The sequence below is a fragment of the Nerophis lumbriciformis genome, linkage group LG03 (genome assembly GCF_033978685.3).
Source record: "Nerophis lumbriciformis linkage group LG03, RoL_Nlum_v2.1, whole genome shotgun sequence".
NCBI classification, from domain to species: Eukaryota; Metazoa; Chordata; class Actinopteri; order Syngnathiformes; family Syngnathidae; genus Nerophis; species Nerophis lumbriciformis.
The window spans coordinates 47,671,575-47,686,222 of record NC_084550.2 but is presented as its reverse complement, the minus strand read 5'-3'; the positions used below and the strand labels follow the sequence as shown (position 1 = coordinate 47,686,222).

The following is a 14,648-nucleotide window of genomic DNA, read 5'->3' as shown; positions in this document are numbered from 1 at the left end:
ATGCACCGTAATTCGGACTTAGGCGATTTATTTATTGTAAATAAAAATGCAAACAGTTCTAAAATTTGGCAGACTGCAATGACCCACCTCACCATCCGACCAGCTCTTTTATTGTGGGGCACTTGTTTTCCAGTTTTTCCCACATTTGCATCATTATACATGAATTATAGATGCATCAATAATCAATTTATAATCGAATCGTTGCTCCTGAATCGTAATGGAATTGTGGGGTGCCCAAATAATCCCACCTCTATTATGTACTACATTGTTTTCAGTCATTTGAAAAGCTTTTCTGTTGACAGAAATTTCTTGATTAAAACTCTGTGTTGACAGATATTTTGTCAAATAATAAAGCAAAAAAAGCCTTTTTGCATTCAGACAGGACTTGAAGGTTTTAAAAATAATACGCTGTGTGGACATACAGCAAACTTATGTTGGCTTTCTCCAAATTCCTGAGGCGATCACGGTACTTGCATGTTTATAAGAATGCGCAGGAGTAGCAAACACAATGTAGTAGCCTTTTCAAACATCATTATGAGATGAAACCCAGCTGGTTTTCACTAAACTTTACTACACTGCAGTCAGGCAGCAGCATTAAGAACCAACACCGGAAAACGATTAAACAAATTAAAACAAATTAAAAGCACAAAACACAAAATGTCACAAACAGAATAAACCAACCACAGATCAGAAATTTGTAGTGCGTTTGAAAAGGAAACAGTGTCGTAAATTACTAACTCCAAACTAAAGCCTAATTCACAGCAAATGCGGACAAATTACTAAGGTGATATTTGTGGTTGCTGATACGATTAAAGAACAATCTCATTTTTTAGAAGGATTCAATCTTAAGCGATATAGTGAATTGAAATCAATTCAGTACCTTTTTAGTAAAAAAAATTAAAAAAAATCAAGCAGGGTGAATGTGAAATAAATACTGGACACCGCAGGTGAAGTTTCTTATATTCTTGTTATTTCTTTTAAGGGAATTAGGTATAAAATAATTATGGATACAAACAAGCAAGTAAACAATAATTAATGGCCAATGCATTTACATATTATTTGAATAAAGTTCAATTAACACTTTAGATTGAAATAACAAGACGAAACCTTCTCGTTTTCAACATACAAGCATTTTTCTTTATAAAACTACAGTAACCAACATTTTTCATTAGAATTATCTGCTGAATAAAGTTCCCCGACCCAGCCATACAATATCTGTTCTCCGCATTTATCTTGCCGTGGTGTTGCGCCATGATCAATTACAATCAGGGGTATTCATGAAATAACAGGAACAAGGAAACTTCACGTGCGGTGTCCAGCATCTAGTATTTATTTCACAGTCACACTGGTTTAATTTTTTTTGCCAAAAAGTTACTGAATCAATTTCAACTCACTGAATCATTTTGGATCGTATGGTTCTAAAAAAAAATATCGTCCTTGAATCGCATCAGCAATTACAAATTCTGAATCAAATGGAATTGTTGTCAAAACATACTGTTACATCCCTATTATATATATATATATATATATACATACATACACACACACACACACACGCACGCAAGAGCGCAGAGACACACATACACACACATGCATACAATTTTGTCCTGTTAGCTGTGTGTTAGTACAATACAGTGGAAGTAGGAATATTTCAGACATAGTTGCAAATAGAGATTAATCATGAAGAATTCATTTTAAGAATGTATTACCGTATTTTCAGCACTATTAGCCGCACCTAAAAACCACAAATTTACTCAAAAGCTGACAGTGCGGCTTATAACCCGGTGCGCTTTATATATGGATTAATATTAAGATTCATTTTCATAAAGTTTAGGTCTCGCAACTACGGTAAACAGCCGCCATCTTTTTTCCCGGTAGAAGAGGAAGCGCTTCTTCTTCTACGCAAGCAACCGCCAAGGTAAGCACCCGCCCCCATAGAAGAGGAAGCGCTTCTTCTTCTACTGTAAGCAACCACCCGCCCCCGTAGAAGAAGAAGAAGCGTGCGGATATTACGTTTCATTTCCTTTGTGTGTTTACATCTGTAAAGACCACAAAATGGCTCCTACTAAGCGACAGGTTTCCGGTTCATGAAAAGACGCAATCTCTCCATCCGCACATGGACTACTATTTAACAGCAACTGCTTAAAGACTTTCAAGAAAAGCTGACTACTTTCCGTGCATATTGTAAAAACAAGATAGCTGAAAAAAAGATCCGGCCAGAGAACATTATCAACATGGACGAGGTTCCACTGACTTTTGATATTCCTGTGAACCGCACTGTGGATACAACGGGAGCACGTACGGTGAATATTCGCACCACAGGGAATGAGAAGTCATCCTTCACTGTGGTTCTAGCTTGCCAAGCTAATGGCCAGAAACTTCCACCCATGGTGATATTCAAAAGGAAGACCTTGCCAAAAGAGACCTTTCCAGCCGGCGTCATCATAAAAGCTAACTCGAAGGGATGGATGGATGAAGAAAAGGTGAGCGAGTGGTTAAGGGAAGTTTACGCGAAGAGGCCGGGTGGCTTTTTTCACGCAGCTCCGTCGTCCATGTTGATATACGACTCCATGCGTGCCCACATCACGCTGGTTTTTAATATATTATTAAAGTTTGACTGACCTATCTGACTGTTTTTTTGACATTCCCTTTAGCGCAGTTAGATGCGGCTTATGACACGGGGCGGCTTATAGGTGGACAAAGTTTTGAAATATGCCGTTCATTGAAGGCGCGGCTTATAACCCAGGGCGGCTTATGGTGCGGAAAATACGGTAATTGATTAAAATGTTTCATTTGAGCTTCCTTTTAAGAAGACATAATTCCAAAACTTTGGGTTTTTCACATTTGTATGCATTAAATACGCTAATATCAGTCGAGATTTGCTAACCTATAAATTAGTGCTGTCAAATGATTGTTTTTAAATCAGATTAATACCACTTTTGAATTTGGATTAAGCATGATCAATCACGAGGTATTACGTGCTTGCGTAAATTAAAATGAAATGCACGTTAAAAAAGGCCCCAATATTATGCTAGATCCACTCGACGTCCATTGCACCGGTCGCTCGGGGGTGAGGGGGTCCCCTCTAAGGTTTATCGTTGTCGTGATTGGGTTGAGTTTTTTTCTTGCCCTGATGTGGGATCTGAGCCGAGGATATCGTTGTGGCTTGTGCAGCCCTTTGAGACACTCGTGACTTAGGGCTATATAAGTAAACATTGATATGGACACAAATGCAATTTTTTAAGGCTTTATAGGCTTGCATAGTTAGTCAGCACACGCACACAGTAACATGTGTGCTGCAGGAGAAACATTGAGGAGTTCAAAATTTGCAGTCAGTATTTGTTTCTACAGAGTTTGGTGAATACATACCTTTAAGTAAATATAAACTTGCTGTTTTATGTCAATTTTGTTCTGTTAAAATCTCATTTGAGAAAAATGTGAAAAAGTTATTTCTGCTAATTTTAGGTAGCCTGTCAATGAGTTTGTCCATTGTACGTTAGCATTAAGCCAGTGGCATTAGTGCCAACCTTTATGCTGTATAATTGTTTTTTTTTTCAGTTTATACCAAACTGTATTATTCATTTTACATGATTCCTACATTTATGTGCACTTCATATGTATATTGTATTTTCCTTTGTTTGCTTAGTTTTACAGTAATTTAATTGTGAAGACTAACAAACAATCTCAAGTTGTTTTTTTTCCATCTCTGAATTTAAAAGACAGGAGGGTAGAATAATGTCAATAAACCTGGGGTGTACAAATTGCAGGATATGTTATAAATAATCAGCAACAATTGAAAAATAGAGCAAATTGATGTAATATAATAAAATTGATTAAAAAAAATTCAACATGATTTGTCTTGTAAGGGTGATGAGATATATTTATCTGTAGATGAGGAGTATGGTGGCAGTAAGCCGGCCAAGGTGCGGAGCGCTCCCCGAGAGCTGAAGCCGAGGCGCTCAAAGAATTCACAGGATGAAAGGTAAGCACTTGCCTAGTCTTTAGTGTTCACAAGTTACTGACCACGTTTTTGTATCTGCATTTAGGGATGGGTACCTTTTCATATTCGAACCGATACTGTACCAATTACAGATACCTGGCAATAACAATTTTCGGTGCTTTTGTGCAGGGCTGCAGCTATCGATTATTTTAGTAATCGATTACTTTGTTCGATTAATCGGATAAAACACACTTTATAGAATCAATGTGTAATTTAGGGAAAATAGTTTAAATAAACAATTGTTCTGCTTGCAGTTACTTTCATTCTTTTCAAAATTGAAATTGTATTTTTGACGTGTATTTATTAAACAACGACAAAAACTCTCCGCTATTTGCCTCCACACAGATCACAGAACCCACTCTGAACCGTTCTCATGTGTGCTCTATTGCAGCGGCCGTGCAGAAACTGTTTACGTATAAAAAAAAGTTCCGGGCACGCCATTGCGGTTTAGATTTCCATCATCCATCCATTTTCTACCGTTTCTCCCTCTCTGGGATGCGGGGGGTGCTGGAGCCTATCTTAGCTGGGTACATCCATCTTTATTGGCTATACTCAATAAATGATTAATCGAAGCAACGCAATTTAAATTGAAGCTTTTTTCTAATCGATTAATCTTTGCTACCCTTCTTTGTGTGTTTTATTAATAAAATCTTGTTTGCGGATTATAACCGTGCTGTCCAGATGTTATATATGGTTTTGCTACACTTCTGGGTCTCATTACAAGTCATAGTCATATACAGTGTACTTGTCGAGGGTGTACCCTGCCTACTGACCGAGTGCAGCTGTAATAGGCTCCAGCCCTCCCGTCACCCCGAGAGGAACAAGCGGTAGAAAATTGGATGGATGGACTACTGTCCATCCATCCAATTTTCACATGCAGTTTCAATTCCAAGACACTAGATGGCAGTAGTGAGTAGGCTACATTGTGTTTTAGTCTGTAAGCCTTTTTTGTTGAGTCCACTGTGCTGGTCTCGTCTTTTGTTTAGTCCTACAAAGTGTTTATATTGTAATTACAGTCGTTACTCTTTTACTGCGGTTAATTGGGTCTGGACATGACTGCGATTAACGGATATGTGCGAGTAGTGTTGTTATTGATAAAGTGAGTATTGTCGTAGTTAGAGCATAAACTGTTCACCACCTTCAAAATGTGTTTTCCAATATAGTAGCCTTCAGTCTGTGCTATTGTAGGATACAGTGCAACGGTTCCGCACTGGCACCGGTGCTGATTTACAAGGTAGTAACTGGACTGGAATTAAAAAAAAAAAGCTATAGGTGCATTATTCCGGCGTTAAATGAATGCCGACTCATCATCTGGAAGTGCCCGGCGGTGGAACTGTAAACGTAAAATCTTGTAAGTAAAGTAGCATCCAGACAGAAGCGCGCAGTCTGACACTCTTTTTAAACTTTATTGCTGATCTTAAAACGCCAACAGCAGCCCTCATAACATCGTTAGCACAACAACGTTAAGCTTGCCAATATTAGCAACACATCACTGCCTCATTGGACACCAATGACGGTTACTGCAAACGAGGATGCTTCCAAGAACACAGACTTTTTATAAATCCAACATCAACTCAAGTCGTTTTTTTGCACATTCTGTGTTCTGTATTGCTGCAATAGGTATGACAATATGTTGTAGATTTCTTTCTTATATTTTATGTGTTAGTTATTAATTTATATCACTGAAGTATTTTAATTACTAGTCTGTTCAACCTAAATGTCACAAAATATAATAAATATTAAGTCTGTTTTTTTTTTTTTTTCTGTTTTTTTTTTACAAGAATTGACAAGTTTTTAAGTAAAGTACCGATTTGGTACCGGTATAGTTTAAAATGATATGATACTAGGGGTGTAACGGTACGTGTTTTGTATTGAACCGTTTCGGTACGGGGGTTTCGGTTCGGTACGGGGGTGTACCGAACGAGTTTCTAAGCTAAAGTCTTAACAAGCTGCTTTGCTTATTCTGCCTCTGTCTCAGCACCCAGCATTGTCCCACCCACACAACCATCTAATTGGTTACACAAAAAGCGGTAACAGCCAATCAGCAGTGCGTATTCAAAGCGGTAACAGCCAATCAGCAGTGCATATTCAGAGCGCATGTAGTCAGTGCTTCAGCGTCGAGCAGATAGGTGTTTAGCAGGTGAGCATCAGGCAGCGTACTTTCCCCAAATGATAATAAACACCTCGCAGTCAACTACTAGTAACATCACTATGAGCCCGTTGACATTCTAGAAACTTAAACTGCAGCTCAGCTCGCTCGCAGTCCTGGCTTGAGGTGAAGGCTAATTAGCTTTTAGTGTAACGTTAGCACATTTTGCGATGCGTGCGTGTAGTCTCTCCTATTGCTATTGTACTATTTTTTTTCAGCTATAGTTACATTAATCATTAGTAATGGAGCAGCCTAGTTTTTGATGGCAGGGTCCCTGCTATCACATGTTGATAAAAATATAACATTTACATAATAAAAATCAACTACAGGCTTCCCAAATGCTGTAATAAATTAAGCATGATGAGTTGACTTGAAACTGTTTAATGTTGCACTTTTTATATGTAGAAGAAACGTTTTGTCATTTTATTTAATCTGAGGAACAACTTGAGGCAGTTTAATGTTGATTAACGTGGGCAGAATTATTATAGTGTTCCCAATGTTAAAAGGATAAAGCCATTGTTTACACATTTGGTAAATAAATGGCCAAAAATTTATATTTTGTTGTTTTCTTACTGTACCGAAAATGAACCGAACCGTGACCTCTGAACCGAGGTACGTACCGAACCGAAATTTTTGTGTACCGTTACACCCCTATATGATACCCATCCATACTTACCGGTAGCTGGGAGGATCCTTAAAGCGTCATTGCTATGGTCATCACCTAGCCACTACAACACGGCCACTACATGGAAACACTTCATCACATCCTGGTTAATTCCTCCATGTTAGAACTACTCTGCTTCCATGTGCTGAAACCACAAAGTTTTACAAAAACTTGGTCAACTTAACTGTTGCAGCTATTGCCTGATAGTTAAAGTACCAATGATTGTCACACACACACTCGGTGTGGCGAAATTATTCTCTGCATTTGACCCATCACCCCCTGGGAGGTGAGGGGAGCAGTGAGCAGCAGCGGTTGCCGCGCCCGGGAATCATTTTGGTGATTTAACCCTCAATTCTAACCTATGATGCTGACGGCCAAGCAGGGAGGTAATGGGTCCCATTTTTATAGTCTTTGGGTATGACTCGGCCGGGTTTTGAACTCACAACCTACCGATCTCAGGGCGGACACTCTAACCACTAGGCCACTGAGTAGGTTAGCATTGTGTGTCTGCATTGTTGCACGCCAAAGCTGTTTTATTTATGTCAAAGCGCATCAGGAGTTCATCTCCACTTTGCCCGGACAGCGGTTGATAGCTGATAGCTGTTTCAGTAAGTTATTGTCGTTTGAAATCGCTCGATTAAAAGGCCAACACAGATTTGATAGAGTATTTCCTCATCGTGGCCCAGTTGTAGTGGCCAGGGGATGTTGTGGGCTACAAGTAAGTACAATAATCTACAGTACAATAAAACATACTGAAGGCTTCTCTATTGAGTGAAATGAGTGTAAAGGTATATGGGCGTTAATTAATGTATTGAGGGTACTAATTATGGTAAACATAATTAAAATGTGTCAACAGTTTATTTTTATGCTCTATGAAGGCATAAATTGTGTTAATTGTGGTCACATCCGGACCCAGCTAACCACAAACGAGGGACGGCTGTAATCGGATTACAAAGCGCACTCCTTACTCAGTGGCTTTAATTTAGCCATCTGCTTTTAAATTCAGATTGAGATATTTTTAGACATGCATTAACTAACAAAGTCAATTAAGATGATTACTTCATTCAAAAATGTATATTCATACTGTAACTGTGCTGCTCATTAGGCTGTTACAGTATAAAAAAGTAAAGGAATGTTGTTCACAAAGGTTAGTCATAGGGCTGGGCGATATATCGATATACGCGATATATCGCGGGTTTGTCTCTGTGCGATATAGAAAATGACTATATCGTGATATCGAGTATACGTTCTCACGCAGTTGCTTTCAGCTGCTGGCATTACACGAGAGGGTCTTCCTACTCCTTGTGTCTCCTTCACACAGACAGCAAGCACACCTTCTTACACACGTCACATACTGTCACATCATACGTCACATACGTATACGCCCTCGCGGAGCAGAGAGGTAGCAGCATGGCTAACGTTAGCTGTGATGCTAGCGGAGTGGTGATGTGAGAGAAGGAAGGTGCGAATCTGGTAACAAATGGAGGAATAATTAATTCCCAAGAAAAACAGCAGGGGGTCCATCGTCTGGCGGTGGTTTGGCTTCAAGCGGGAATATGTCGAACAGACAACCGTAATTTGTCAAGTGTGGGGCAAAAGCGTTGCTATAAAAAGTAGCATTACTGCTGTAACAAACAGTTCAGGGTGTCCCAAGTTACCGGAGTGTGTTAGGTAAGGAGGAGGAGTTTTGTCCCTCCAAAGTTGCCGTAGGGCTGTGACGTAGGGTGTTTGTGGTTGTGGAAGGAGGTGTGTGATGTTGACATTAAAGAAGTGGTGGCTACCGAACCTGCTCTAATGTCTCCCGTTTATTATTTTATTAGATAAGTACACTGTATTGGCGAACCCAGGACACTCGGCTACACTGCTAATATGTAGCATCATTTGAAAAGTCACCTGCTAGACAATGAAGAATGCTTACTCCGCACGTCAATATCTCCGTTCGGTGCCACACGTACGCATCAAAATGCCAAGGCAAACATTTCCAGATAAAAATAGTGATTTTTTTAGTTGTGATTTCCCTCTCTGCATGAAAGTTTAAAAGTAGTATGAAGAAGAATGTTTTAATGTAGACACATAGAATCATCATACTGCTGTGATTATATGCATCTAGTGTTCATTCAAGGCTAAGACAAAATATCGAGATATATATCGTGTATCGCGATATGGCCTTAAAATATCGCGATATTAAAAAAAGGCCATATCGCCTAGCCCTAGTTAGTCAAAACAACACCAAATCTATCTTGGCGTACCTTCACTAAAATTCTAGCTAGTATGCTGGCTATTTTACACACAACTTCGCCTCTCTTTTGTTAGCTATCTAGCTAACAAGGTAACCAGCTTACTGACTTACTTTAAATGTTCCCACTTTACAGATGTTGTGCCATGAAATTCCATCAAGGTTTGCTTTACAAATCAAGCAAGTTATCTGTGTCTTTGACGTGTTAAGTTTTATTTTATTTTATTTTTTTTGCAGTAGCCGCAGCCATTTTTCTTTTCCTGTTGCTTGGCAGTCATTTGTTACCTTGACATGCGCATGATTGTCTCTGTCTGGAAAAACATGAGCTACGACATCACTTTTATCAACAAAATATTTTATTGACAAAATTTGGTGTCAATTTGTTTTTTTTATCAAGGAATCGATGCACCCCTACTAGTTAGTGATTTTAAACACAAGTTAACAATGTATTGTTTTTCTTGGGGAAAATAAAGTGTGTCACAATAGCAGAAGCAACCTGTTACCATTTAGGCCATTTCACTTTTGTTTACTTTTGTATATTATAGACATTGGTAATAGATTACGTTTTTATAGATGATTGTTCTCTTCTATAACAAGTCCATATTTTGTTACCAGTGAGGAATCGGAGGATAAGATCGCCAAATCTAAAAATGACTCGGCAGGTAAGACTAAACGCTACACATTAGCAAACAATGAGAAGGTTTTGGAGGTATAACTGACCTTTTCTTGCAGAGGACTTTGGAAGTGAGGAAGAAGAGAATGAATTTGCAGAGGAAGGGGAGGAGGAAGAGGAGGAAGATGGAGGAAGTGACTACGAAGAAAAGAAGGCAAAAAAAGGAAAGAAGCCCAAGATAGAGAAGCCCAGCAGGAAGACACCAAAAAGAAAACGGAGCGCAGGTGTGTTTATTAAATATGTTGCATGTGGATAACCTTCATATTTCATGAGTGAATACTGTGACACGCTTGAATTTAAAGTAGTGACTTTAAGTAGCCAGCAATGAACAAGAAATTACAAGTGGATTAATAGGAGTTTAGAGAAAGAATTATACAACTCAACAGACTGAGCAGGGTTGCCAGATGGGAAACGACAAATTATCGTACCTGAAGTTGAAAATGAATGTATTTGAGGAGAATTATCGTAAATAAATGTTACATTGTTAATATTAATTAAATGTGATAGTTTTTGTATAGTACTTGTTTGATCACTAGGCTACAAAATCTCAGAATAAAATGTAGTGGTTTTTTTTTGTCTCGTTAAGATGACAGTGACGATGAAAAAGAAGTCAGTCGAAAGCGAACAATACGCCAGGCAGCCTCCAAGGCCGTGTCGAAACAGCGGGAAATCCTTCTGGGTGACGGTGGTAGTGAGGATGAAGAGCAGGATGACCCAGAGGAAGCTTACCTGGATCGTAAGTACACCTGTGCAGCTTCTATCTGTGTGTGTCGGAACTCCTCTCACAACACACCTGCTTTGCCAGAGAAGAAGCCGCAGAAGGGTTTTGTTTACCAAACGTTTACTGAGTGTTGTTAAAAGAAAAGGCCATGTAACACAGTGGTAAAAATGCCCCTGTGACAACTTTTTTGCAATTTATTGCTGCCATTAAATTCCAAGTTAATGATTATTTGCAAAAAAAATTAAGTTAAACATTAAATATCTTGTCTTTGCAGTCTTTTCAATTGAATATAAGTTGAAAAGGATTTGCAAATCACTGTATTCTGTTTTTATTTACAAATTATACAACATGCCAAATTCACTGGTTTTGTGTTTTGTAACTAAGGTGTTGCTGTAGTTTTACATTTTATTTGATTTTTTACTTCAGATGCAGTCTGTAGTCATTTGTTCTATCTACTTATTTAGTTATACTAGTGGTGTTCCTCAAGGTTCCATTCTCGGTCCTCTCTTATTCGTCATTTGAGCTATTCAACTGGTGGCCTCGCGAGTTCACTTCGAAAAAACCTTTGAGAGACATGCATTTTAGCAGCAGATTCTTAAAACGACTAAAGTGCGGTCATAGAAAAGATCTTTGACTTGCTTTTTTGCAGAATGTCCTTAAAAACAGCTGCATGTTCCTGTAACTCTTGACAAAAATATAAATAGGCCAAAATCAAACGCCCACTGTAGAGGTCACTGGTTCTTATGAATATACAAAATAGGAATGAGTAGAAGTTTGGCAGGCCCCCAGGTCCTTAACTTTCTGGAAATGTGGCCCCCACAACAATTTAGTTGTATATCACTGGTCTAAGCCTTCTGGTTAATGTGGTATATAAACAACTAGCGACACATTCACATCTTTACTACCTTGTTTTTGTTTTTTAATGAATGTATTTAACCTTTATCCAGGCTAAGGCAGTTAAGAACATATTTCAATTACAATGCTGAGCTAGCAAAGAGGCTGCATTTACATGACAGAGATGTTGAAGTGTGATAATAGTCGCATCTCTCTTTTACCAACAAAAATGACTGCTACAGATCATTCTAAACAGTTCACAAATGCTCTTAACATGCGAGGATAAACGTGTTTGAACATAAATGAATGTTTAAGATGGACAAACACAGATAATGTCTGCAACTTATGGATAACTGAGCAGACAAGGGGGAAGTATTTGGTGATTATTCTTTCTATAATTATATATAATTAAATTAGTTATACAGTATTTAGGGATGTGACAAGGTAAAAGCACTCCGCACACACTGGATTGCTTCTCAGGACACCACTGCAGCAGCACAGAGATAAAACAATACATGATACATTGACACACTTACCTGTGATATCAGAGATGCAGAAGACTCCCACAATGTTCCTTAACAATACACTTAATTACATTTTCTAAAAAGGGAACAACACTTTTTGGGGGGAATTTCGCCTATCGATCACAATCCTTATGTGAGACAAGCCGACATTTTTCTTTTTTTTTTAATATTAATTCTAACTTGTAAATAAACACTAGCAAGAGTCTGCTAACCGCGAAGCCAATGGGAGTCTATTCCGCCTATAAAACGCTCTTAAAAAAACAACCTTCATTTTATATACAGACTCTAATAATATATGCTTTATGTAATGTTTTTACAAATTAACCATTAATCTATGAAAGACAAAGTTGGATTTATTTGTGCATCGTATTTAATTGATATAAGTGTGGTGCTGCTGTGATTGTGACGCTAATGAGAAAAAGGATAAGTTTGTTTGCATTTGATTTCCTGCTCCAAATATTAGTTTAATCTACAATTCATGTCTGCAATTGTTTTTATGTGTGTGAAGTTTATATTTTGTCTCATTATTTAGCTACCGTATTTTTCAGAGTATAAGTCGCTCCGGAGTATAAGTCGCACCGGCCGAAAATGCATAATAAAGAAGGAAAAAAACATATATAAGTCGCACTGGAGTATACGTCGCATTTTTGGGGGAAATTTATTTGATAAAACCCAACACCAAGAATAGACATTTGAAAGGCAATTTAAAATAATAAAGAATAGTGAACAACAGGCTGAATAAGTGTACGTTATATGAGGCATAAATAACCAACTGAGAACGTGCCTGGTATGTTAACGTAACATATTATGGTAAGAGTCGTTCAAATAACTATAACATATAGAACATGCTATACGTTTACCAAACAATCTGTCACTCTTAATCGCTATATCCGATGAAATCTTATACGTCTAGTCTCTTACGTGAATGAGCTAAATAATATTATTTGATATTTTACGGTAATGTGTTAATAATTTTACACACAAGTCGCTCCTAAATATAAGCCGGCCAAACTATGAAAAAAAAAACTGCGACTTGTAGTCCGAAAAATACGGTATATTGTTGTTCAGCAATGTTTGCTAGCGATCTCAATAGATTCAGTATATGATGTTGACACTACGAGAGATATATTCATCTAGTTTATTATTACTATTAAGAAGATTTTCCTGATGCTAACAAATATTACCAAAGACGCTGTGGTCTTCCGTGTTGAATAAAACACTTGGCTTTCCTGCGCAACAATAATTAAGCTTTTTAGTTTCTGTTATGAAAATCGAGACAGAAAATACGGTGGATTGGACCAACAATCACGATATTTATTACTAGGACTTTACATGAGGTTAGTTTATTTGCACAAGCACGTTTTTGTAGTTATTTTTAGATAAAGCAACCACAAAATAACTCGAACCAATACGATCTCTTGTCCTTTCTTTACATTTATTTCTGCTCTAAAACACTACTAATATAATAGAGAATAAACAACTGAAACACCCAAGAACAAAACAGCAATACAGCATTTTCTGCTCAAATTTTACATTCACTCTCACTTGTTTTAAACGCTCAAGCTGCACGACCATCGTGTGAATTAAGCCGCGAAGAAGAAAAACGGATGTTCCATCAAATGCAACCCAGCAGTTGTTATTGTATTACAAAGAACATCATTTGCACTTAAGAAGGCATAAAGCCCAAAAATACAAGTTGTTTTACAAAAGTGCATTAATTTGCTTGAAAAAAATTTGTATTTACTTAATAGTATCCAATTAACTGGTTAACCTAGTCCTCGATTATCAAAATAATTTTTCCAGCCCTAATATTTTTATAAAGCAGATTTGACACTCGATGCATTTTTGTATTATTGACATGTTGGTGTAAAAGCTCTTGGTGTGTTTGTGTGTTTGCAGCTGATGAGTCTGGCAGTGATGAAGACTTCATGGTGGAAGATGACGATGACAGCGACTATGGCAAGTCCAAAAAAAGAAGCAGCAAGAAGGTGATTCGACGAGGCAGAGTGGACAAGAAGGAGAAGAAGTCTCCTAAACCACGATTAAAGGCTACAGGTGAGCTGTAGCTCTATTTCAAAATATTGGACTTCAAATCAAATCAAATCAACTTTATTTATAAAGCACATTTAAAATTTACCACAGGGGTAGCCAAAGTGCTGTACAATGAACAGGTTAAAAGATAAAACGAGTACCGAGCAAACACAACACAACACAAACAGAACACGATAAAAAATAAATAATTAAAATAGAATAAATAAAAACAGGATCACAGCAGGTGTATTATGGGGCGCCATTGCAGGATGGATATCACTCAGTGTTAAAAGCCATGGAATAAAAGTATGTTTTTAAGAGAGATTTAAAAACAGGAAGAGAGGAGGCTTGTCTAACACTCAGGGGTAGGTCGTTCCAGAGCTTGAGAGCAGCAACGGCGAAAGCTCTGTCACCTCTAAGCTTCAGCCTTGTGTCAGGGACCGTCAACAGCAGCTGATCGGCTGATCATAAGGATCGGGTGGGGCAGTAAGGCTGAAGGAGGTCGGAGAGATAGGTTGGCGCGAGGTTGTTTAGACATTTAAAAACAAATAAAAGGAGTTTAAAATTGATTTGGTCAGCCAGTGAAGGGACGCTAAAATAGGGGTGATGTGCTCACGTCTGCGGGTCTGTGTTAGCAGACGAGCAGCAGAGTTCTGCACGAGCTGCAGGCGGGCGAGGGAGGCCGGGCTAATGCCTACATACAGGGCATTACAGTAATCAAGACGAGTCGAGATAAAGGCGTGGATTAATTTCTCAAGATCATGTCTTGATAGAAGCGGTTTCATTTTCGCTATTTGGCGTAATTGATAAAAGCTT

At 38.2% G+C, this 14,648-nt stretch overlaps 1 protein-coding gene across 1 annotated transcript in view; it reads left to right on the top strand.

The window, feature by feature from the left end:
- nucks1a (nuclear casein kinase and cyclin-dependent kinase substrate 1a) overlaps nucleotides 1–14,648 on the top strand; it is a 44,087-nt gene that overhangs the window by 23,213 nt on the left and 6,226 nt on the right. Inside the window, exons 3-7 of the mRNA XM_061938126.2 lie at nucleotides 3,892–3,982; nucleotides 9,665–9,711; nucleotides 9,782–9,946; nucleotides 10,309–10,458; nucleotides 13,701–13,856. Of these exons, the coding sequence (XP_061794110.2) occupies nucleotides 3,892–3,982; nucleotides 9,665–9,711; nucleotides 9,782–9,946; nucleotides 10,309–10,458; nucleotides 13,701–13,856 (609 nt within the window). The remainder of the gene's footprint in view (nucleotides 1–3,891; nucleotides 3,983–9,664; nucleotides 9,712–9,781; nucleotides 9,947–10,308; nucleotides 10,459–13,700; nucleotides 13,857–14,648) is intronic.